The following is a 24,581-nucleotide window of genomic DNA, read 5'->3' as shown; positions in this document are numbered from 1 at the left end:
TGGAAAATCCTATTGAGTGTGGCACTCAAATGAAGGTTGACCTTGCACTTGTACGCTATGACATCATTTCTGCAGGTGCTTGATAGGGAATATAAATGTGTGTGTGGGATAAAGTGGGGCCCAGGGGAGTCTGGGGTTCAAAGGGGCACCTGGGGAAGATATCATCTGTGATATGATTATTTCAAGTGTAATGAATTCTAATGTTTGTGAATAAAAAAGGCACGGGCACTGTAAATACAAGTTGGCTTTTTTTTTTTTATGGCTGGTCATTTGTGTGTTTGTGCCTTGGAATGTAATTGGGGCAGCAGTTGAAGTGTGACATCTGACTGATCTGGGTGTACTTGGGGGGGTAATAAATCCAGCCATTTTTGTTACCAGGGAATTTGCACATGAAAACAAATATAACTGGGGTGAGTAATAAAAGGGCACTATTCATTCAAGACTGAAGCGATATGACCAAAAAAAAAAAAAAAAACCTGAAAGATTTATCATATACACTACCAATTCGAAATTTGCCAAAATCAACATTTGTTTCATTTACTATTTAACTACGCAAGAGGAGTAAAATGTTAGAAACGCCTCAGTATGATGCAATGCAGTCCTACGCTACTGAGAAAAAAAACTATGATAATATGAATTATTAAAATATTATATCATTACTTTTGTGGACGTACATTTGAAAAATGAGTTACTTGTTTTTGTTTTAATGTATTTTTTTGCTTGTTGATTTTTATTTTTCATTGCAGGAAATGAGGGAAAATGGGTGAAAATGCTTCGCATGAAAAAGCGGTGTGAGCTTGTATTAAGTTCGTTGTTGTTTACAAAGCGCACTTTGTCAAACAAACTTTCAACCTCGTTTCTGATTAGACATTTTGAATACACATTTGAATGTGTGGGTCCAATGCTCTTGTAGGTGAACGAAAATGAAGATTTGTAAAAAGTTATATGCAGTATATATTTATGGAGAAGGTTCCGATACGTTCGAGAGCTGCTTTGCTACAGGGTGTCTCGAATTTGTACAGGGTTCAATGAAAACTCAAGACTATCAAGGCATTCTGGAGGGAAATATGCCATGTCACGACCCAAAACACAAAGCTTAAAATACCCAAGAATGGCTATCCACAAAACATTCTAGTATTTTGGAACATTTTTTTTTTGTCTTTTGGAACATTTTTTTTTAGTCTCTCACCTGAACCTGGCTGACTTCTTTTGAAAAAATAGCGTATGTCCAGCTATTGAAAAACAGACATTTGCAAACAGTGTTCCATAAGGTTTCTTGTCCTAAACTAGCATTTAACTAGATTCAGCACATGCAGTTATGGCAATGAAAGCGACCTAATAGTGCCAGCGTTTTTTTTTTTTTTAACTAAAAAAACCCACACTGCAAAAACTCAAAATATTAAACATGGACTCATCACCTTGTTTTTAGACAATTTTCACTTGTTTCAAGCAATTTTTTTACGAGAAATAAGTAGACAACATTTTTTTCCAGGAGAGTAAGTTTTTTTTTTTTTTTTTCTACGTCACTGGCAATTTCAAATTATTTTTTTTAACGTGATGCATCTAATTTTAATTAGTTTTGACTAGAAATAAAATTTTCTTGGTATGAGTTCGAGATTTTGAATGGCATTTTCCGTTTCATACTCTTAAAACAAACAAAGAAAAAAACAGCACGTATCTTGGCATAAGGTATTGAACGAGACAGTTCATATCGTTTTAGCTACATTGTGCAAAAACGCTTTGCTATTCAAGAGGCTAATTAGCATATTAGCTAATAGCTTCGCAGGACGCACTATTACAAGCCCCTTCCTGCCTAGTCAATACCGACAGATAACAGAGCAATTCAAGAGGAGACATTGAAGCATCGCCATGTGGTCAAATGTCATTTCATAGCTTGTGTCAGGGTTGTAAATCTAGCATTACCTGGTAATTAGTGTTAACACAGCTGGAAATGTGTGTAGCGGTTCTGACCATAGATATGAAGACTATAACAAGACCGGTTTACCGTCGTGCCTACGTGGCGGCCATGTTGGGAAGGTCGATGTTCCCTTCAAAGGCAATGCATGGACATTGAAATTAAGTCATACGTTGCTCATTTCTCAACCGCTTTTCACGGTTTACTTGTTTGACAATGCCAAAGTGTGTGCTATCACAACATAAAAATGTTTCCTTAAAAAAATAAAAATAAAAATATTTTCTTTCAAAATACATTTGAGGACAAATTAATAGGGTGGGCTACGGTAGGTTTTGGGTGGGCTGCCCTCGCCACTGAAGGTTGTACTTGGATTCTACAGTAAAGGGCCCTCATCTGAATCCTATTGAACATTGTGGAAGGAGCTGAAACATGCAGTCTGGAGAAGGCTCCCTTCAAACTTGACAAAGCTGGATATTGTCTCATGAGAAGTGGGCCAAAATTCAGTAATTGCCTCAAAAGATTATTCATGTGTACCATTATATTTGTCCAGGTCAGTTTCATTAGATTTTTTAAATAATGCAGTTGGACCACAAAAATAAAGCAGCACCTGTGTTTCATGAGATCATTTTCACCAAATGTTTATTTATAATAACATTTTTTTTTTTTTTAATCAGTTTCAAGTTATTTGAGTGACAATTGAGGAGCCCCCCCCCCCCCCCTTCATTAATGGAAGGATACCAACAATTTTGCCTGCGTGTGAACTCATGTATTGGATGTCATTTGAGGGTGAAGGTGTGTTTTTAATACATGTATACATGTATTTGATGGCATCATACTAAAAAGGTATTTCTAAAATTCCTAATGTTATTAAAATTGCCTATGGTATTAACAAGAACAAAATTGTCAATTCTTTATACCACTGAAAATGTTTCAATCACAATTTTACATCAAATACACACATACAATACTATACCAGATCTATTTATGACATTTATTCTTTTTTTCTGAGCACTGATAAAATTATGATTATAAACAGCACCCACAAATCATGTTTATCATTACTGGAATATTAAACATAGACTTCCAAACACTTTGTGAACCAGAGAATGAAATATCATTGAAATAATTAACAGTGTTTTCATTCACAGACAAAATCAGGTTGTCGGCGATTTTTTAATTTTGATTTTTGAGATGTACCATTTGAGTCTATAAAGAGTGAATTAAGAAACCCATTGAGGGCGAGACCTGAGAGAACAAAAGTGTATAAAAGTCATACATGAATGCAAACCGACACTTAATATGAGCACGTTGGGGGGGGGGGGGGGGGGTTGATGTTGTTTGATGTTTACCTGCAGTGGTGAATACAATAAATAAAATAAGATTACACTTAAAACGTCTCAGCTAATTATTAAAAGTTTAGTTTGTGATACAGTCTGTGGAAAAGTAATAACTCGCCTGTGATGATGCAGCGCCACTGTATGGTTACAAGCGGCATTGCAATAAGGCGTTGCTACTTTTATACTATTGTAGAGTTAACTTTAGTGGTAACCTTTTACTATATGGGTCACTTTCATATCATTTGATCAATAACGGTAAACACATGGGCCACTGGACTTCCTTTTGCAGCTGTTATCCATCAAAAGATGTTAGTTGTCTCCAAGAAAAAAATATTTGAAAGCAGTATTTTTCAAACTTTTAAAGCCAAAATTCCTTTCATGTTTATGTCTACCAAATGGAGTTTCATGATTTGCAGCATCTCTCCTGAATATGCTTCTCACATTTTTGGATATATAGGATGTTTCAAATTATAATAAACTGCGCAGTTTTTAAGGGCAACACGTAAATCTTGCAACTCACACGATTTTTATGAAGGCGTTTATGTCTTTACCGTGACGCACAAATGATATCAAAATGACCCATACTCCATGTACTTATTATAGTACACATGTGCAAACACAGCAGCGTTACACATACCAAAACTACAAAATGCAAATGTTACGAACCAATAACAACACAATTAAAAAAGGTGGCAATGTCATCGAAGCTAACATCTTTCCTTTGGCACAGAATGTCAATTAATAAAATATATTTGAAAGAACTGTTGGTGCTGTTAGGAAATGTGTTTATCTGATGATGATTTTGTGAGGATTAAACCGAGCACAACAAGATCGATAATGCAAATATTGATTATTGTTGAGCTATCGGGTGTTTGTAAACCCATTCCAATAATTGGTGAAAACTTCTGGCTCCGCATTGAGTCTCCATCTTGTAACGACCTCATTCGGGCACATAAGGCACATAAGAACAGTTTTGAAAACGCAAGTATACAATGGAAAGCAAAAGCGGGCAAGGGAGATTCTAAGCTTATGTGGACCACATGAGTCCATTCAAAATGTCACGCAACTTCCCAGACTAAATCAAAATTCATATCTGTGTTTCCACCTTTACACTGGTCAATAAATTAAGGATTTCCATTTCGGAGCATAAAATAGGAGACGTTTATCCGTGTGCGCCAAAGTCCTTTCAGACCATATTGGTTTGGGTATTTGGGCTGCAACTCTGCAGGTCCTGTACCTGCTCAAGAACCCAGCTGATGTTCGGTCTCTCCTGGGCGTTGGACACCATAATGGAGCCCAGCAGCAACTGCAGCCCCTCCGAGTAACTGAGGGGGAGACAGACAAACGCCCATTAAAGGAAGCTACACAACATGTTGCCGACAGCGGACACGCTGCACATTAAGTGTAAACGGCGACATACAAGCTTGACAGGAAATTCGAAAGGATGAACAGAATTTTCTTTGGCGTTCACCTTTGAAGTTCTACAACATGCGTACGTTTTCAAATGTTACCTGCTCCATTTAATGCAGCCTTTCCAAATCACTACAATGAACACAACTGGGATGTATTATTATGGAATGTGCGCTGTGATGTCTTTTCCAGAATCAGAGTTCCAACCTCCAGGGGACACTGCAACATGGACAACTGAGAGAATTTCTACTCTTTTTTATGTGTGTGTGTGTGTGTGTTTTTTTCTGTCATGGAATCATTGTGTGTAGCTGATGAATATTTACATCCGTGTTGTTACGAGTGATGAGGACTCACCTGCAGGGTTGTGGAAGGACCACAGGATTCTGAACTGCCAAGGCGACACTGTCCCCTCTCTGAAAGACGAGGTCATAGGGTCCCGCCAGCACCATCATGCAGTATAACACACAGCCAAGTGACTGGACGAGCGCAGCAAAAAGCAAAAACAAGCGAGACGCTGATCCACAGTTCCTTCCAATTGGGCTTTCGCCGTTGTCACTACGGCGAATAATATTCAGCAATTGAAGTGCGATGACAGGTTTTACCCAGATATCTGTGCGCTCGTCGATAACACAGTAGCTCTCCACATTGAAGAGCTCGGGGGCGCGGTAGGAAATGGTGCATCGCTGGGCAGCCCAGTCCTGTAGAGTCATTGCTTCTCTAGATCCCCGGACCTGGAATTGAGTCGTAGAAATGTAGAAATAAAGTGTTTGTGGGCCAGCTGGACTGTCAGCCCTAAAGAGCGCAGACACCTGGATCTGATTTAGTCAAGGTCTGCCTGTGCAAAAACAACAGGGAAAACTCATCCTTTCCGCCATTTCTGAAATGCCTGAAACCAAAATTATCGAGATATGAAGGGCTCCGTAATTAAAAGTCATTTGAGTTGAGTTGAGAGTTGCGGCTTTTCAGCTATGCCGTTTTGCGGCTCCTCGATGACGGGAGGACCGCCTTGGAGCCAATCACAAGAAGGAGCCATGCGATATCACCAATGACAACACTCCTTGCGTCTGGGTCATTTCAGCACACTGTGGCAACTGGTGCAGTCCACTCCCAGAGTACTTCTTCCGGAGAAACCTTAAAGCTTGCCACTCATTGTTGGTGGCTCTCCATTATCCAATCGCTTTTAAAATACACAACACAATTTTCTCAGTCAACACTGTTAAACAAGTAACCTAACCCAACCAGTCTTTCAAGATGGCTCGTGAGCCCGCTGGCAGTATCTTACTGCAACAGTCATTCGAGACTTTATGGAACTTGAGTGTGCTTTGGAAGGTGCTAGTGAGCTATTCTGTTAAATATTCAAAATGCTGAAAGACTCTCACCTCAACACGCGCTCTGCTCATAGAGCCCAGGTCCATTAGGACGGGGCTGTCGTCCTCATTCAGAAGCACATTTGTAGGTTTAAGATCTCTGACCAAACACATACAGACTATTACGATTCATGTCTTATTCATTTTGAGAGTAACAAAAAAGATTCGAGTACTACATTGACTAAAGAATCTCTCGAATCACATGTTTTTCCGTCTTAGTACTGTGTGTCTGTCTGTGTGTGCGTTTGACAGAGACGTTTAGCTTCATTACACTTGATGAATCCAGTTTATTTATTTGCATTCTCTTTTTTAAGTTGTATATTTTCATTTTCCCATACAAACAAAAAATTGCTGATGAAAATTTGATGCAAGTAAAACTGATTTGCGAGCTTGGTCCCAGAAAGAATCAAAGTACTACTGAATGTAGTTGAATGGAAAATTCTTACCGGTGGGCATAACCTTTGTCATGGATGGCCTTGAGACCTGAACAGATCCCACGAAAGATTTTTAAAATCTGTTTTTCAGGCATGCAGCTCCCATTTTCTTGAAGCTTCTCCAGAACCGACCACAGACTGCCCTTCTGATTTTGGCACACAGAGAGACAGTATGAGCATCACAGTGTTTGATGCAAGATTATTGCTTTGCAAAAAAAAAAACAATAATAAATAAATTGTAAAAGCAACTTACTCTTATGTACGGCAGAAGCAGCCAGGCTTCACTCTTTCCGTTGCGTTCAACAAAGGTGTGTGCCACAAGGCTAAGTATATTGGGGTGATTAAACATCTGGTGCATCTCCACCTCTGTCTGGGCCTCCTGGCGGCCTTCTCGATCATGACACAGGATCCTCTTCAGGGCATAGAAGCGACCGTCCTTTACCCCCTCAACAAGGTCCACGTAACTGAAACCACTGGAGAGAGAAATTAAGGAGAGAGAGAGAGAGAAAAAAAAAAATGAATTTTGTTGAAAGGCAACTTTTGTCTAAAAAAACATACGATACCACAGCAGACTTATGCACGTTTGCTACTCAAATGTACCATACAACTTTTCTTACCCCTCGTCAAGTTTCTGCAAGAAGTAGTATTTTTTGCTATCAATGGTGATGGAGCCGCGGGAGCAGATGCACATAGTCTGCCCCATCTTGACTGGAACATTACATTATTTAAAAAACTAGCCTGTGAAAATGAAAAACAAAGCCAATTAGAAGGATGTGAACGAATGGAATCTATATGCAATGTTTTGCACGAGGAGAGTAAAGGTGTTCAGCAGTTGTGGGTGATACATTTGGTACCTGGGCCTTCAGTGGGGACCTAATCCAACTTAATACCACCACCATCACATCGCAATTATAGAAACCATCAATAGTACCATACAAACACGCATTATAACAGCACACAACTGTGCTATGTCTGCTATTTGGAGCAGTTCAGAATCTAAGTTTATCTAATAACATGACGACAATTTTAAATATTTAAACTCAATACACTGTACTTATCAGAGATGCCAATTATTAAATGAATTAAAGTGTGCAGCTCGTTACAGACATGTTTTGCTAGTTGAACTTGGTTTTCCCTGAGCAACCAATCAGAAGATGGACAAATGCTGCCGTCATCAAGGGCCAGCACTCTGGCCCTGTGAAGACAAATTTGAAATCTGATTGGCTAAAGAAACAGTCCCATAAGCTAATATACAAATGGTTTAAGTTACACAGGCCAGCACTAGTGATTCTGAAGGCCCTGTGCATTTTAGATTGGCATGGCAACACATAGAGGCTGAAATCTGATTAGATGAAATAATAATAATAATCCACACCCTCACAGGAATTAGTGCAGCCAAGAGAGATGCTATGAAATGAAGAAAATAGACTGTTGGGATATTTTAAATTATTTTTAAAATACAATTTCATGGAACAATTTACAACTATTAGAATTTAGGTTGTCAATGTATTTCAGAAAAGAAGGCCTTGCTTGTTCGCCTGTTGTTTTGTCAGTGAAATATTAAATCAAACATTATTACAGTATTTACATAATTTGGGCAAGGGAAAGTGTCTACCAAATGTTACCTAACGTGGCCTAGAGTGTTGGGAGATCTGCACTGCATCACCCCGTTAGGGTAATATTTTGACCTTTTATTGCAGTTAAATAGCTACACAAAAATATTACATGTGGTTAGTAGGTGTATGTTTACAGGTCTAAAATTTTTATGACAGTACTGGGGGACAAAATGCACTCCGCACGACTCCCTCACCTGATATAAACATAGAGAAACCATCAAAAAACGTCAACATCATATCTGGGAGGCATTTTTTTACCTGACGAAAGTGTGTAATGATGTTGAAATATGGAGCAATGGAAGCTTACCTGCTAGCTTCACCGGGCTTTGCACCTTCGGGTTTTCTGACGTCATGGATCAACATTCTTCTTCTGTAGTAAAGTGAAGAAGAGTAAACTGATGTTAGAGCCCCACTATGACAGGGGCTGGCAAAACCGTGTTACTGCACCTACGGCTGGTTGAATGTCAGACAGTTATTACGAAGATATTCTTGACCCAGAGCATACTACGTATGTATGGAAAATGACCAGTATGTGAGGGTTTAGTTAAGAGTCTTAGGGTTTTTGCCATGTCTGATAAAATGTCAATTTATGTCCGTCAAAGCAAAGTGGGGGGATGAAAAGAAAACATTTCTTCTTCTTCTCCGTGAGTGGCGCTACAACAAAAGCGAAGAAGAAGAAGAAGAAGAAAAGAAGAAAAAGGGAGAAAAAAATGAAGAAGAAGAAAAAGAAGACGAAGAAGAAGAAGAAAAAAAGAAGAAGAAGAAGAAGCGCCAGCTCCATCGCCATTCAACTCAAAATGGCGAACTTCGATCGCAACAGGAGAGACCACCGCGACGACAGAGGTTATATTTGTGCTAATTTAATCACTTTAGCACACTTTCCACTTAGACTTTGTCTGCATTGTTTCCCATATTCCCAAACCAGTTCGAAAATACGTCACTTCTGGAGCCATTCCCAAAATGTAACCCAGCAGCTAACATGTCAGGTGTTGTTTAGCGAAGGTACCATCGGTGTATGTTGAAATAGCATTTTTTTGTTTGTTTTTTTAAAAATATAATATTAAATAAAATAACCAGGTTTGTATGCTTGTTTACAAGTGGTGGAAATGTATTCAAGAAAGTTAGCTTTTGTCAAACACATCTCAGACTGGGCAGTGCGCGCATGAACTAATTTTGAGCGTTTTGTGTGTCACATTTTGTGGCTCGAAGCATAGCCGTAATGCAGGTAATGTCATTTATCTATTTGTTCGTTGTATCAAAACAGTTGTTCACCTTGGTGAGTTGTCTTGCCTCAAGCAGGGCCGCTGGAGGAGGGAGGCAGAGTGAAAACTAAGCCTGTCTCTTGTAGCACGGTGGGCGGAGGAGCGAGCAAACTCAAACGCACGTCCCAGCATCTTTCATCCGAAGATGAGGACGAAAGCCGGTCAGACCCACCAGCGCCCCGCAAAGCCTCCAAAATAGGCTTCGGCATGAGCAGCCAAACCGGGAAAAAGGCCAATCCCATTTCTATCAAGCTTGGAGCAAGTGTGAGTACATAGGTGTGAACTTTGATTGTTATTTTATTTGTTGTGTTGGCTTTGAGGGGCAGTACGGTTAAAAAGTGTTTGGCGCGTCAACCTTCTCAGGTCCAGGGTTCGACTCCATGCTCCGGCCTTCCTGTATGGAGTTAGCGTGCTCTCCCCGCACTTGCGTGGGCCTTCCCCGGTTACTCCTGTTTCTGCCCGTATTCCTAAAGCATGCATGTCAGGTCTGTTGGGGGGGGTCAATGATTGTCTCGAGAGATGGCACAAGTACTCACATTCTGTAGTAAAAAGTGCAGGTACTTAAGTAAAAAAATACTCGAGTAGATTTACTGATTGGACCCCTTAGGAACAAGTAAAAAAAAAAAAAAAAAAGTGCAGACTTTGAAATTTACTACTAAAGTAAAAATGTTTTTGTTTTGTTTTACACTCAATTGTACCATTCCCACTTTAATAACTTGACACAACAACAACAAACTCCTGCACACAAAATAGTTTCCCTCTTTAATTATTCCACATAGTGCTCGTACAGAGAAGAAGAAAAAAAGTCACGTTACATGTTGGATGTTGATGTTTAGGAGCTGGCTAACGTTGTCTTGACTTGGAAAAAACAGAGTAACAAAAGAGTGGGGGGGGAAATACAGTCTTTTGTGTGTTTTTAGATTAGACCGAATTTTTGGATCTCCTTATGTAAAGTAACAAAGTATTTGTACTTTGTTATTTCCCACCATTGAATTTAAGGGAGGGCAAACACCAGCCTTCAAGTTGCTCGAAGTAATGAAAAAAAACATATATATCAGTATTTCTTGTCCTTGAGAGATAACCAGGAAGTGTTTGTCTTGCCCAAAGTCTGTTGGGATAGGCTGGAGCTCACTTGTGACGCTAATGAGTTCAGGCAATCTGGATTTGTTCTCGAGGAGTCACGATGAAGCCGATAATTATGGATTACGCTGTAACTTTTCATTGACTGTCCTCCCGTTGTCCCTATGTCGCCCTAGAAACCCAAAGAGCCGGTACCATCAGCCCCTCCTAAAAAGCTTGGACTGGCATCTGTTTTCAATGAGGATGATGATGTAAGTACTGGAATGGATAAAAAAAATGTTAGACATTAATGTAATGTTTTTTTTTTCCTAACTCGACAATTGTGAATGAAAGCCTTGAAACATCTGGCCTTAAACTGATAAAGGCAACCTCTCCCACGTCCGCGGAGGGGAGTAGTCACTGAACGTCTCTCTCACGCTCTGCAAAACATTCAGATAGCAAGGTCTGCTAAATTCCTCGCTTGTAAGGTTTCGGAACATAAATGGATGTATTATAATAATGCGTGTATAGTATGGGTCAGAGATGCATCTCCCACGGACGAACAGGAATTTCCACAGCAGTGCAGCCGTTAACGCAGGTGTCCATTCCTGTTGACATATCTGTATGACTTGAAGAAAGCACCACGGCTGTAAATGAGCTGATAGATGAAATGCTCTCGCCTTGCAGAGCGAGCCTGAGGAGATGCCCCCAGAGGCCAAGATGAGGATGAAGAACATTGGCAGGTACATTCACAAATGCATTATTTTACTTCATAAAGCCTCAGCCTAGCTTGCTATTTATTTTTTTGATTTTTTTTGACATTACAGTGAGCCCCCGCATGAATAAAAGTATAACTTTAGCACCAGTTTGTGCGGTAATGACATTGAAGTGACTTGAGGAGCTCCATTAAGACAGAAGCAGTGCTCTTCTGACACCTCATGGCATCTTGATGCTAAGGAGTTATGTTGAAGTTACACGAAGAGCTCCATTTAGACAAAAGTAGGGTTTTGCTGTCATCTTGTGGCATCTGTAAGCGATTTATAAAACTTAAATTTGAAAAGATTTTTGCTATTCGCGGCAGGCTTCCGAACCTATCCCCTGCAAATGGTTACCCCGCTATTTGCTGTGTTTGTCTCAACTGGTAATATTATGCAGTAGCGAGTAGTATTGGACAGTATAGTGAAAGTTGAGCACTAATAAGTACTATTTTCTAGAAATGCTGCCTATCGTGACAAACTCGAGTTAAATAATGAAAAGGGAGTCCCGCTGCAACATATTTCCCATTATGGCACTACACCAATCCCCTGCCTAGTTACATTTTTTCCCCAGTGTTCTTTCTGAAAGTCCTCTCAAATAGGAGCGTAATACACTGGTACTAAGAGACTACGTCGAAGTGATAGATTTTGACGAAGATAGAAGCTTTGTATGTCGAGGAGGAACTACGGTTAGGCTAGGTTGTTAGCCGTAGAAGTAGTGTATGTACACGTGCACACATTAGTTATTTTTAAGGTGTAAATTGAGTTTAAAATGATGAACTTGTTTTGGGATCATTGGTTGTGGTATATTTGTTTTAACTTATTAATATAAATATATGCCATTGATTCAAATTGTGGTATGCAGGCTCCCTGTAGTGGTAAAAGGAAAACAAATAATCACTGAAAGGTTCAAACATGCATTAAATGTTGGTGTGAGTTAAACTTGTTTTTATTTTTTTTATTTTTTTTTATAGGACCACAGGACATTTTTCAAGTACAGTTCAGTTGTATTTAACTTGAGTACAATTCAAACATTTATTCAGGTACAAATTTTAGTGATGTGAATTGAATCCTTACTTAAGAGGATTTTGCTATGTTTTAGTGCAGTGTTAATGTTCAAACTGCATTAGCTGTAGTTTTCCTGCAGTGCATTTCTTTGTCTATTAAATCTGTTCACACAGCATTTAACGTGATATTTATCTGAAATCTTTTTAGGGAGACGCCGACGTCGGCTGGGCCTAATTCCTTCAACAAGGGCAAGCAGGGCTTCTCCGATAATCAAAAACTTTGGGAGAGGAAGCTGAAGGCACAAAGTGACAAATAGTGAAACAAAACCTTTTCTCGTCAATCATGGCTTTGTTTTTTTTTTTTTTTTTTTTTTTTATAAAGTTATGGTGAAACCACACCTTAGCGCTCTGCAATGGCTTACATTGCGGATGCTCTCCAAAGCATACTTTAAGCCTTTTAGGATTCTCAGTTTATGACCTCGCAGCTGTGCGCTGAGCAATGAGAAACACGGCAATGTGTAGCATTTGCTGCACGTCATATCTAATGGCCAATAAGAAAAGCTCACTGATCCCTTTTCTTCCTGCTTCTTCGTACGTGTAGCTAGTGAGGTGTACTTTGGAGATATTTTGTGTATAAATGTATATAGAAGTGTGGTTGTTACGTTTTATTTTTTTGTTTGTTTTTATCCATAGTAGGGATGTGTCAGAGTGGAAGATTTCTGGTAAATTTCCATAGAAAGTTGAGCTGGGGAAATATTCCAAATTATGAGTATTAACCCAGTGATGGTAGAAAAACCTTGTAAACTGGGACACTTACTAGTCAAAGGACCCCGTACTTGTATGAAATTGGGTTATTTTAGTCAGGATTATGCCAAAATATACTTTCCCCGACCGTAATTCCTTTTTATTCCCACAAATTCCCATGGAAAGTTTCCAAGTTTACCAGAATTTTGCAACCCTAATCCATAGCTTCATGTTATGTTCTAGAGTGACTGTGAAATATTCTTTTGTTGCATCCATTTTTTTTTTTTTTTTTTGCCAGCTGTGCTAGTTCCCCTAACAGCCCCCCCCCCCCCCCAAAAAAAAAAAACAAATCCCCCGACCCCCCGACACGGCAGCCTCTGATGTATTTTAGCGGTTTATTACTTAATGAAATTACACATGAAGCGTCTCTTGTTTTGTTGGTCACCCGAAAACTCAAATCGTATTTTAAGTGTGGAATCACGCAAATAACTGACTGGAGAAATAACATGAGAGTAGAGTAGTAAGCCTATTTAGACACAAAGGAGTACATGGAAAGACATACTGTAAATCCTGCCCAGGCTTAGTGCTCACTAAGATGAGATGTTGAGATCTTTTGTCTTCTTTCCTTTCAGTTCCCTGCAACTCGTAAATCAACAATATTAACAATTTGTATTTCAGAATCGGTTACCTAAACTCCTATGACTGCTCGCTAACAGAATACATTTTAATGGACAGTCCAATAAACAATTTGGAAAATGTTTTTGTGGTGTTGTTTTGTTTTTATGGCTTAAAATTGCAAATACCTGCACAAAAACATTGAAAAGGTTCATTTCTACGTGGAACAATTTGTCCCGTTACACAATATGTTGATGTGCCGTGTCTCACAATGACTTTTTTTTGTTTTTTTTAAATCTGCACGTTTCATAACTAAAGATGCTAATACTGTATGTCTGTACTCCTACTTACGGTCCCCTCCAACAGTATTGGAATGGCAAGGTCAATTCCTTAGCAGTTTGGCAGATGATGAACAGTTCTTTAAAAAGGAGTCCACTTCGGCTTCTTTCGAGCTGTTTGACGGACCCAGTTGAAGTTTACTGTTAAAACTAACGTAAAATGAAAAGAATGCATCTATATTATACAACATAAAGCTATGTTAAAAGGTCTGCCATCTTAAATCTAAGCAACGAATATTCAAATACAGAGATAATTTAGCATATATTATTTCTACTCGGCAGAAAACTGCAGCTCAGCTGTGCCAGTTTTCTTTTGTCGTTTCATCAGCTGTATGTATTATCTGCATGCGTGGACCGTGCTGGCCCCTGGAGGCCAAGGTTCGCGCAACAGAAGCAGCACACATACTGTACATTCCAGGCCTGGTGGAGTAGGAGCATTTTTGCCATGTGGCGATAATTCAAGGTCAAATTTTAAATTTGTGTCATTTCAGTTTTTGATTCAAGTCAAACATTTTCATGACAATTGCACAATGTAATGGCATCCAGTGTCATTATCAGTAATGGCGAGTGCTCATACTCTCGCATGGTCTGAAAAAGTCAATTCATCCCTATTCGTAACTCTTTTGTCCAAAATGGGCATGTGATATGACTCCAGTGACACGTGTTACTCTGTGTTTGGGTAAGGCCTTCCTCAGCGACCTCCACAATTGGATGGTTGCGCTTTCAGTTGGTCCTGACTTCCAGTCCAGGCTGGGTAGCACCTTCAAGGCCCTTCTGACCAATGAGGGCAGAGGTGAATCTAGCTGTACGAACGATGTGGAAGTTGTACCCGTCTGTATTAGGAGAATTTTAAGAGTCGAGCTCTGCACCATAACCTAGGAAGACAAAAGAGTAAGGTAGTGTGATTAAATTACATTCGCACACTTGTATATGAATATTTCTCAAAAAACAATTGACAAATAGCTCCAGAAATATTTGGTCAATGACATAACTCTGCATACGCCACCATAAATAGAGTTAAAAGAAAATGTGATTTAATTTAAGAGGCTTCACAAACATTTTTGAATTATAACCATTTTATGCAGACTATATATTTGCCACATTTAGCAGACTAATACTGCAGAGTTTTTTTTTTTTGGGTGTGTTAGAAGTTATTTCATATTTTATTTCAACTGCCTCTCAGGAAACTCAAGGACACTAAAGAAAATAGTGGATGTAATCACAATTATGTATATATAGTATGTTATGTATATACAATACCATGTTTGAAAACATGCTTATTTTCCCTCACTGACATGAAATCTGACTACACTTTTCTTGTTTTAGGTCCATTAGGATTAACAAAATTATTTTCTAAAACCATTTTGGATATCCTTCCATACGCTTCTCACAATAGTTGGCAGGAATTTTGGCCCATTCCTGCTGACAGAACTGGCGTAACTCAACCTAGTTTGTAGGCCACCTTACTCGCACATGCCTTTACAGGTCTGCCCATAAATTATCAATGGGGTTGAGATCAGGGTTTTGCAATGGCCACTCCAAAACATTGACTTTGTTATCCTTCAGCCACATTGTAACTAGTTTGGCAATATACTTCGGGTCATTGTCCATTTGGAAGACCTACAGTATTTGTGCCCAGTACAGTAGAAGTGACAAGGCTGTGGACAAAAAAAAAAAAAGCGGCAGTGTGGGGGGTGAGGGAGGGGCGAATGTTTATGTAAGACTGTGCTGTCAAGGCTGAAAAACAGTCTCTTAACCTGGGGGGACATCGGGAACGGAGGAACTATCACTTGTGTGGGAGAAATTGTCATCTTTGGATTGTGTTGTTTTCATGCCGGACTATTTCAGTTTTACCCCGATTATATTTGTGGTGAACCAGGATTTAATTTCAGATAGACAGGCGAAAAGGGAGGAAGAGTTGAGTTTGGTTTGCCAGAAAAAAAAACTAGGCGTCATCTGCAAAGCAGGGGAAAAGACTATTACATTTGTGGAATAAATTTAATTGGAAGGTGGTAATTCATGAATAGAAGAGGCCCAAAAGCAGAGCCCTGGGCAACACCTGTGGTAATTGGGAAGAATTGGATTGGACCGTCTGTGTGTGAAAGAGTTTTATTCGTAAGCGTGAGAGGTTTTTTGGTGAAAGATTTGACGAAAAAAGATCAACTTTTCTGTTAATGAACAAATGCAGCAAGACCTTTTCTTAACTTGTCTCTGATAGAGTTCGACTTACCTGAATTCCTGATTCCAGAACAAACACAGCATTGCTGTTGGACAAATAGTGAGCAGACACAATACAGATGAGGATGTGACTTCTTCGTATTGCACGGACCACATCGTTTGTGTAGGCTGCAAAGCAAAAAATACACGTCATTGGAAACCACGAAACGCGCACGTGTACTTGTGAGTTGATGGTCTGACCTCCACCAGGAAGTATGTCCCTCTCCAGCAAACAGAGCCGATATCCCCACCGGCCCTCCAAAACCATGGGAATCAGCACCTCAGGTGGCCTCAAATCACCGATAACACCTTCAGAGTTGAACGGTTCTAGTGTAGATGGATAATCTGCAAAATGAATGTTTTCATTTCTTTATTTGTATAACTTTCAACGACACTTACCTACAAATGTAAAAACATCTACAATCAAGAAACATCTCCTCCTACCGAGTGATTCTTGTCCTGATTGTGAGGATAGAGTCAAATGTGCTTCCTCACATGGAGGTGCCCACACATAAGACAAAAACACATCAAACTCTTTCTCATCTGATGGAGAGCAAAAGACATATTCATTGTTTAGATGGATACAATCAGGGATTCTAAATATATTTCAATTCACAGCTATTGTCTAGACCAAAACATTTGACACTTGTCTTTAGCCTTATTTACCGTTGCACCTTATGGAGACCAACAGGTAGGTGCAAGTTTTTGAGCGGGAACTGTACAAATGTGGTGGTGACACAAAAAGCTTCTGGGGACAGTTTCAAACTCCCCCGTGAACACTACTACCAATGTCTCATTCAAAAAAAAAAACATTTATGCCATGTACAGTTTCAAGATTACCACTCTTACCACCATTTTCCTTGCTTTAACATACATTGGTGAATCTAAAACGCATTTTTGCTCACATGGGTCATATTTGACCCGGAACAGCCTCACATTTTCAAATATTTTCATTTTTCTGGTACAATTTCCCTGTGATGAAACCACACCCTGTGAAGATGAATGTCTGCATGCATTGTCGGTTAATCGCGCAGTATGTGTTTTGCGTGACTGTGTGTGTTTGCGTTCCAACCTCCATCAACTTTTCCGCGTCGAAAGCGTGATATGTAAATAAGCTGAAGTTCCAACCATTTCACGTGCAAAACGATGCCGATCCCGGCAACCAGCAGTAATGTTGCAATTGGATAACCAACCAGCGATGGACGTTCCTCTGCAAGTGAAATGCATACTGGTCATATATTGGGTTGTCTTTTAAAATTGTAATCAATAGCACACACGTTTCTGATTATTGTTTACGTTCAGGTTAGTGGTTGTCTTTCCTGACACCTGTAAGTATTGTGGCGCCTATTGTTTTGGTGTAAGTGAGTTTTTTTTGTGTTTTTTTTGTTTTTGTTTTTTTTTTAGTTTCAGTATTTTTGGTGTGAGTTTTTTTTTTTTGGGGGGGGGGGGGGTTTGTGAGAGAAATGTTTGGTGAGTGACACCCTACTGGAAAAATGGTGGTGTGTGTTTTAAAATTGTTTTATAATGTCCAGCCACTAACAATAACTTCAGTGAAAACACTGTACATGTCAATAAAGTGACGTACCTTTAATTTTCCTCTTTAGCTTGACCGTGACGCTGCTGTTCCCAAATGAGTTTGTGGCCGTACAAGCGTACGTACGGTTGATATGTAGAGCTGTCACCTCCTGTATGATGGCACTTCGTGTGACCATGAGCTCTTTAAATGTTACCCTATCCTGTCTGAATCAGACGGAAAATAGAAATTCATTTGATTATGGAAACAAAAAAAATTCCATCAATTATCAAACATGATAAGAGTTTAATTTGAATTTGGGGATTTTTTTTTAAGAGAGTGACTCACTCTTGGCTCTGATTGTGTAGCATAGTCCTGTTCTTCATGTTATCTCTGGAATTCATGTACCATTGCACTTGTGGTGAAAAGTTGACATCAAAAGGGAAATGTACCTGACATTTGAGAGTGTGAGGCTCTCCTGAAACAAGCAACAAAATACAATGCAATCATTAAGGCTTTACACACTCATGAGTTTGCAACCATTCATCTTAATGGTGGAAATGGAACACTCCTAAATGCTGTTTAAAACACTACTGTAGACTTTTGTATTCGGGTCATTCCAGAATTGCTGGTTTCTATATTTGCGACGTGACAGTAGTGGCATTAAGAGGTGGATTAAGTCAAGTAGGTCCTCAGCAGGTTTTTGATGCTACTTTTATTTAATGTAAGGTAAAATGATTTCATTTAGATGTCCAATACTTACCAAGCTCCACTTCCACTGTTGTGTTGCCATCAGGAATTGTAATCCTTGGAGAGGAACTCACTTCTTTATAGGCTGATGAAAGGACATGAGCTCATTTTATTTGTATTTTTTTTTTTTTTACAGAATACAAATGACAGATTAGGTTAAAATGTAACCTATTTGTACAGTTATACGGGGGGTAAAAAAAAAAAAAAAAGTACAGTTGACCTGCACAAATTCCCTTCTTGGCATTTTCAAATTCATACATTCCCATTTTTGTTTTTAAACTATTCTCCGTTATTCACTGAACATTTCACTGAGTCTATGAAGCAATTTAAGTGTTGCTAAGACACCATCTTGTGACATCTTGGTGCAAGGAACTATGTTGAAGTTAGTCAAGCAGCTTCATTGAGATAATTCTAGTGTTCTGCCGCCATCATGTGGCATCTTGGTGCCGAGGAACTATGTTGAAGTGAGTTGAGGCGCTTCATTTAGACAAGTAGTGCTATACTGCCACCTTGTGGCATCTTGCTGCCAATGCACAATGCTGAAGCGAGTCGAAGAGCTTCATTTAGACAAAAGGATTGTTTTTCACCATCATGTGGCAAGCAACTAAGTTGAAGTAAGTCGAGGAGCTTCATTTTGACAAAAGTAGTGCTTTACTGCCAACTTGCGGCAGCTTGGTGCCAATGAACAATGTTGACGTGAGCTGAGGAGCTTCACTTAAGACAAAAGCAGTGCTTTGCCGCCATCCTGTGACATCTAAAAGCAATTATAGTGTAAACCCTTTGGCAGGGTGTCGATGACTCGCGGGTTTCGGGGCCATCAGGTGAGCGGGGAAACGGGACCTGTCAACTGCACGCTCTCAAAATTGAACATGAAGTTGACATACTTAATATTTAAAATCCAGTAAGGTAGAACAGCACTTACGTATGGCCGTTACATGAACAGGCCTCCTGAAGGTCCATTGTAGTTCTTGTTCTTCGAAATGCTTATCGCAAAAATATCGGGCCGTGTCATATTGGCGAACTGTGCAGAGATGCAACTGGCCATTCTTCTCACAGGAGGCTCGATGCTGTTCTGACACACGTTTGTTACCCTGAGGGAAAGCACACCTTCGTCTTTCTATTGTTAAGAATGTAGCATTAGGCGTGAATTTAGGATTGCCCATGTCTCACCTTGTACCAGGTGACACCTGTGCTCAGTGTACAGTTGAAACCGGGGCAGGGGATTTTCCCTCCCGCACCCGCAAGCAGCATGACATCAACCTCCTCAGCCTTGTAACATGGCAGGTTCTGTTTCTCCAACACCTGGAGATGGAGGAACATTTTGCTGCCATTTGACAGCAGAGATGTCTAAAAACTTAACAGATGGAAAACAAATGCCACTCATGACAATTCAATAGGAAATTGTCAGAAAAATGAAGCCCGATGTAACATTTGAAGCGGCGCAGTGATTCTCAAACATTTTCAAAAATACTTGGCTCTTCAAATACCGCCACCATTAAAATATAGTAGCGTAGTAGGCCCAAGTGTTCATCAAAAACGAGTTTTTCTTGCAAAAAAAGCACATTTAATATGATTATAAGCCACCGCAACATTAACACTCCGCTTAAAAATAGGGAAAATAAAAAACCTGTACTTAAATAATCCGTCCATCTATTTTCTGAGCCGCTTACTTTTGGGACTCAAAAGAATCACTGAATTACATGTTCAAATTGTGCGTAACGTTACTGTTGCGTAATAGTTCAATTCTATTGAACCTTTAAGTACAGTACATTAGCGCTTAATTATTATTATTTTTTAACTGTTTTTTTATTAAGCATTTATTTAGGTAAAATTGTCATTGAATCGTTTGAGTTTTTTATTTTACTATATTTAAGCGCAGTGTTCATGTTGTGACTTACTGACTTATAATGATATGAAATATACTTTTGAGAAATAAAACCTGCCTTGTTTTTAAGGAACACTTGGGCCTCCTACTTGAGAGCCAAGTAATATTTTCCGGTGTTACTTGGTCCAAAAATTTTGGGCACCACTGCTGTAATACAATAATCACACACAAAATAAGCAACGTTACCCAGTAAGCAAAGTGTAATTTCCCGAATGTTTGGCTTCGATTAGGAACTCCCTTCCACAGTCAAAATAAAAGCCTCCATTTCCTTCGCCATCCACTCTAATCTTGGACCATGTCACCTTCTTATTTGTGCACGGCATCAGAAACATTTCACCAGCCACAACTCGATAGTGCTGCTGTGTAGTATTCATGCGAGGACCTGCAAACATTAGCAGAAACAACACCTTAGACTTAGATCTACAAATGCGTGCCCATTTGAAATATTCTTTTGCGTCGAAAACAAATACCTTTTCTGTTACGTTGACTGCCTTTCACACAGCACCCTTCCAAACAAACTGGAAATAGGACTACCCAAAACAACAGCATACATCCAGCTGGCATCCTGCTTGTCTAAATCATCACATGGCTTGTCAATACCACGAGGCTATGGAAGCACTTTCTCTCAAAGCAACATGTGCTCTGTGTCTTGAGCGGTAGTGCAGAACTTTTCAGAAGGTATGAAGATCCTTGAGGTACGTAGGTGGTAGCTACGGTAAACAGTGGCTTCCTGTGTTGCTGCGACCGCAACGATCTCATGGAAATTGCCTTTGCTTGTGCATGCTGAAAGCCGAACTAGGTCAACTACAAAGGAGAGGAATCCGACAATTGTGATGTGTGACACTTCGTATAAAGCACATCTCCCCTAAAGAAACAGCTCATTAAAATGATGATAGAAAATAACACTTCTTATTAGTTCAAAGGCAAATACATTTCAATCTATACGGCAAATCTAGTCGGGTGAAGATTATCGAGAATAACTGAAAGGCCAGAACCAAAGGCAAACGCAAGGGATTGTAGGGTAAAATCAACTCTGAGAGATAAGAAGGCCCAAGACCATTAAGGTACTTAAAAACCAGCAAAAGAACTTAAAATCGCTCTTGAAAGACTCAAGGAGCCAATTTTGAAATTGGTATAATGTGCTCCTGCCTTCTGGTCGTCTCTTTGGGAAGACCAGAATGCAGGGCGTTGCAATAGTCAATCTGACTGGAGATAAAAGCCTTCATTAAGGTCTTCATGTTGGCCTGAAAGAGAATTGGGCGGACTCTCGCTATGTTCTTTAAGTGATAAAGTTGTAATATTTGTAATGTGTGCAATACAGAGTGTACAATTACACCCAGCTTTTTCACCTGTGAGGAAGGACATCACTTATAGTTTAGTAATAAGTTTCTCTGTTTGGGCCTCTGACTAAAACTTCAGTTTTGTCCCCGTTAAACTGGAGAAAGCTCTCTGCAATCCAGGATCTATCCATCCATCCATTTTCTGTCGCGCTTATCCTCACTAGGATCGCGGGCATGCTGGAGCCTATCCCAGCTATCTTCGGGCGAGAGGCGGAATACACCCTGAACTGGTCGCCAGCCACATATAAACAATCATTCACACCTACAGCGTACGTTGGACTGCTGTCATCAGGACACACAAAGATGTACAGCTGCGTATCATCAACACAGCGGTGAAAGTTCATCCCTGTGAGTAACATTTTGTCATTTATACAATGTTTACCATAATTTCCCGTGTATAATGTGTATTTTCCCCCAAAAAATTGTCAAAAGTCAATAGTGCGCATTATACATAGGTATAGGGGGAAATGAAAAAGACTCACATTTTATAAATGTATGCCGACATCTAGAGGTTATGAGAAAGTTGTACACATTCATTCTAGTATGCCACCTAGAGGTTATGAAAAAGGTGTAGCCTACACTTTCATTCCAATATGACAGGGGTACATATGACTGCATATATGTACAGTTGTGCTCATAAGTTTACATACCCAGGCAGAATTTGTGAAATACTATTATCCATCCATCCATCCATCCATCCATCCATTTTCTACCGCTTATCCGAGGTCAGGTCGCGGGGGTAGTAGCTTTAGCAGGGACGCCCACACTTCCATCTCCACAGCCACTTCATCCAGCTCTTCCGGGGGGATTCTGAGGCAAATAAAGATGATTCTGATTCTGATTCCCAGGCCAGCCGAAAGACATAGTCTCTCCAGCGTGTCCTGGGTTGTCCCCGGGATCTCCTCCCGGTGGGACATGCCCGGAACAAATCACCGGGTAGGCGTCCGGGAGGCATCCGAATCAGATTCCCCAGCCACCTCATCTGGCTCCTCTCGATGTGGAGGAGCAGCGGCTCTGCTCTGAGATCCTCCCGGATGACCAAGCTTCTCACCCTATTGCTAAGGGAAAGCCTGGACTACGCCTCGGCTGCGCCTTGGAATTCTGTCCATAAAAGTTATAAACCGAATCGGCGACAAAGGGCAGCCTTGGCGGAGTCCAACCCTCACCGGGAACGAGTCCGACTTACTGCCGGATATGTGGACCAAACTCTGACTCCGGTCGTACAGGGACCGAACAGGCCGTATCAGGGGGTCCGGTACCCCATACTCCCGAAGCACCCCGAGGGACACGGTCGAACGCCTTCTCCAAGTCCACAAAACACATGTAGACTGGTTCGGCGAACTCCCATGCACCCTCGAGGACCCTGCCGAGGGTGTAGAGCTGGTCCACTGTTCCACGCCCAGCACGAAAACCACACTGCTCCTCCTGAATCTGAGATTCGACTTCTCGACGGACCCTCCTCTCCAGCACCCCTGAATAGACCTTACCAGGGAGGCTGAGCATTGTGATCCCCCTGTAGTTGGAACACACCCTCCGGTCCCCCTTCTTAAAAAGGGGGACCACCACCCCAGTCTGCCAATCCAGAGGCACTGTCCCCGATGTCCACGCGATGTTGCAGAGGCGTGTCAACCAGGACAGCCCCACAACATCCAGAGCCTTTAGGAACTCCGGGCGAATTTCATCCACCCTCGTGGCCTTGCCACCGAGGAGCTTATAAATATTATTATTATTATTATTATTTTTAATACGAGTTATGACTGAACAGCAACCATCATTCATTTCTTTATGGTTATGTTTTGTTTAATGATAAGACTTTTCTGAAATCCTTGACAGTTTAATTTGAATCCCATTAAAATAAATAAATTATTTTGCCTGGTCCTTCATGTTTTCTTTAAAAAACTTTACACATCTTCTAAATTCTGCCAGGGTAATCAAGCATATGAGCACAACTGTGTTTTCTCGTTTACTAAATAAAAGTAGGGCTAGGAATTTCAAAATAATAGCAAGTAAATAAAAAGAAAGTATTATGTGTTCAAATAAAGTGCTTAACTTCAGCATAATTATTTGAGAAAACTAACAAAATGCAGATAATACGTCATGGTTTTTTTATCATATGGGTAGAAGCAAAATCATGCATTGTAAAAATGCATTATACATGGGTAGAAGGGTTTTCCTGAATTTTGAGGGGTGCGTATTATATATGGGTGCACATTATACACGAGAAATTACGGGAATTCTCTTTTGTGGTATGTGTTGCTGCTCTGTGATTGTAGCAGTTGTTTTGAATGCTTATAATTACTGTACCATCTATGCTAATTTTTGTTAGCCCATCAATAGCATTTCACATAATATGTTAATATTAAATGCTTTTTTAAAATTATCATATGCATTTGGCTAGCTGACTTTTGTTAAACTATATGATATGGTTTAGTTGAACATTTGGGTATTTAAATATATAATGTTTTTTTGTTTTTACATTTCTTGTTTTGTGTCAGTTTTAGAGTGCTTATTATTTGCACAACTGTGAACTAAGGAATACTTTTTAAAAAGTGTGTTTAAATAAGTTTAAATGTGTTTTAATAATTTTATGTGTTTAAATCGTGTGGGAGGTCTTAAAACTACCCCCCACCATACACAAGGGTTGTTAAAAAAATAAAAAAATAAATAAAAAAATCACCTAATTACTGTTTTTGTGCTAAGGCCATCTTGTGCCACCTTGGTGACAAGGAACTATGTTGAAGTGAACTGAGGAACTTTATTTAAACAAAAGCCGTCCTTTGTCACCATCTTGTGGCATCTTGGTGCCAAGGAGCGATGTTAAAGAGAGTTGAGAGATTTAATTTAGAAAAAAAGTAGTGCTTTGCTTCCATCCTGTGGTTTCTGCATGGAATTATAAATCATTTTTGGGGGAGGTTTACAGGGTTTGCACTCTCAGTCAAACACACAAACACAAAATGAAAACTCATACGGAACTAACTTCGGTGTAAATGGTCAGAGGTCCTGACGTCACTCGCTAG

General features: G+C 39.9%; 3 protein-coding genes across 6 annotated transcripts; 1 reads left to right on the top strand and 2 right to left on the bottom strand.

Annotated features, from left to right (window-relative positions):
• Positions 1 to 241: 241 nt before the first annotated feature.
• Positions 242 to 8,524, bottom strand: stk16 (serine/threonine kinase 16). Of its 2 annotated transcripts, XM_061752988.1 has the most exons (8): positions 8,387 to 8,512; positions 7,081 to 7,201; positions 6,717 to 6,936; positions 6,476 to 6,609; positions 6,042 to 6,129; positions 5,265 to 5,393; positions 5,017 to 5,138; positions 242 to 4,577 (listed from the first exon to the last, which is right to left on the bottom strand). In XM_061752988.1, the coding sequence occupies exons 2-8, from the start codon at positions 7,164 to 7,166 to the stop codon at positions 4,439 to 4,441; spliced, it is 918 nt and encodes a 305-aa protein (XP_061608972.1). In that variant the 5' UTR covers positions 7,167 to 7,201; positions 8,387 to 8,512; the 3' UTR covers positions 242 to 4,438. The 2 variants fall into 2 exon arrangements, with proteins under 2 accessions (XP_061608972.1, XP_061608973.1); XM_061752989.1 differs by lacking the exon at positions 7,081 to 7,201 and having other exon boundaries at positions 8,387 to 8,524.
• Positions 8,525 to 8,653: 129 nt separating this feature from the next.
• LOC133467827 (PEST proteolytic signal-containing nuclear protein-like) lies at positions 8,654 to 13,664 on the top strand. Of its 2 annotated transcripts, none has more exons than XM_061752990.1 (5): positions 8,654 to 8,922; positions 9,428 to 9,605; positions 10,598 to 10,672; positions 11,088 to 11,143; positions 12,371 to 13,664. In XM_061752990.1, exons 1-5 carry the CDS (start codon positions 8,669 to 8,671, stop codon positions 12,477 to 12,479), a joined length of 672 nt encoding a protein of 223 aa, XP_061608974.1. In that variant the 5' UTR covers positions 8,654 to 8,668; the 3' UTR covers positions 12,480 to 13,664. The 2 variants fall into 2 exon arrangements, with proteins under 2 accessions (XP_061608974.1, XP_061608975.1); XM_061752991.1 differs by having other exon boundaries at positions 8,789 to 8,922; positions 9,379 to 9,605.
• On the bottom strand, positions 13,288 to 21,010 carry LOC133467774 (interleukin-18 receptor accessory protein-like). 2 transcript variants are annotated; one of them, XM_061752986.1, is made up of 12 exons: positions 20,695 to 21,008; positions 20,411 to 20,606; positions 19,510 to 19,663; positions 19,262 to 19,430; positions 18,353 to 18,424; positions 17,938 to 18,067; positions 17,662 to 17,816; positions 17,149 to 17,286; positions 16,521 to 16,619; positions 16,278 to 16,421; positions 16,090 to 16,205; positions 13,288 to 14,734 (listed from the first exon to the last, which is right to left on the bottom strand). In XM_061752986.1, exons 1-12 carry the CDS (start codon positions 20,786 to 20,788, stop codon positions 14,468 to 14,470), a joined length of 1,734 nt encoding a protein of 577 aa, XP_061608970.1. In that variant the 5' UTR covers positions 20,789 to 21,008; the 3' UTR covers positions 13,288 to 14,467. The 2 variants fall into 2 exon arrangements, with proteins under 2 accessions (XP_061608970.1, XP_061608971.1); XM_061752987.1 differs by lacking the exon at positions 17,149 to 17,286 and having other exon boundaries at positions 20,695 to 21,010.
• Positions 21,011 to 24,581: the final 3,571 nt, after the last annotated feature.

The sequence above is a fragment of the Phyllopteryx taeniolatus genome, chromosome 2 (genome assembly GCF_024500385.1).
Source record: "Phyllopteryx taeniolatus isolate TA_2022b chromosome 2, UOR_Ptae_1.2, whole genome shotgun sequence".
Lineage (NCBI taxonomy): Eukaryota > Metazoa > Chordata > Actinopteri > Syngnathiformes > Syngnathidae > Phyllopteryx > Phyllopteryx taeniolatus.
Note: the sequence above shows the minus strand (reverse complement) of the source record. Positions and strands in the feature narration are given on the sequence as shown.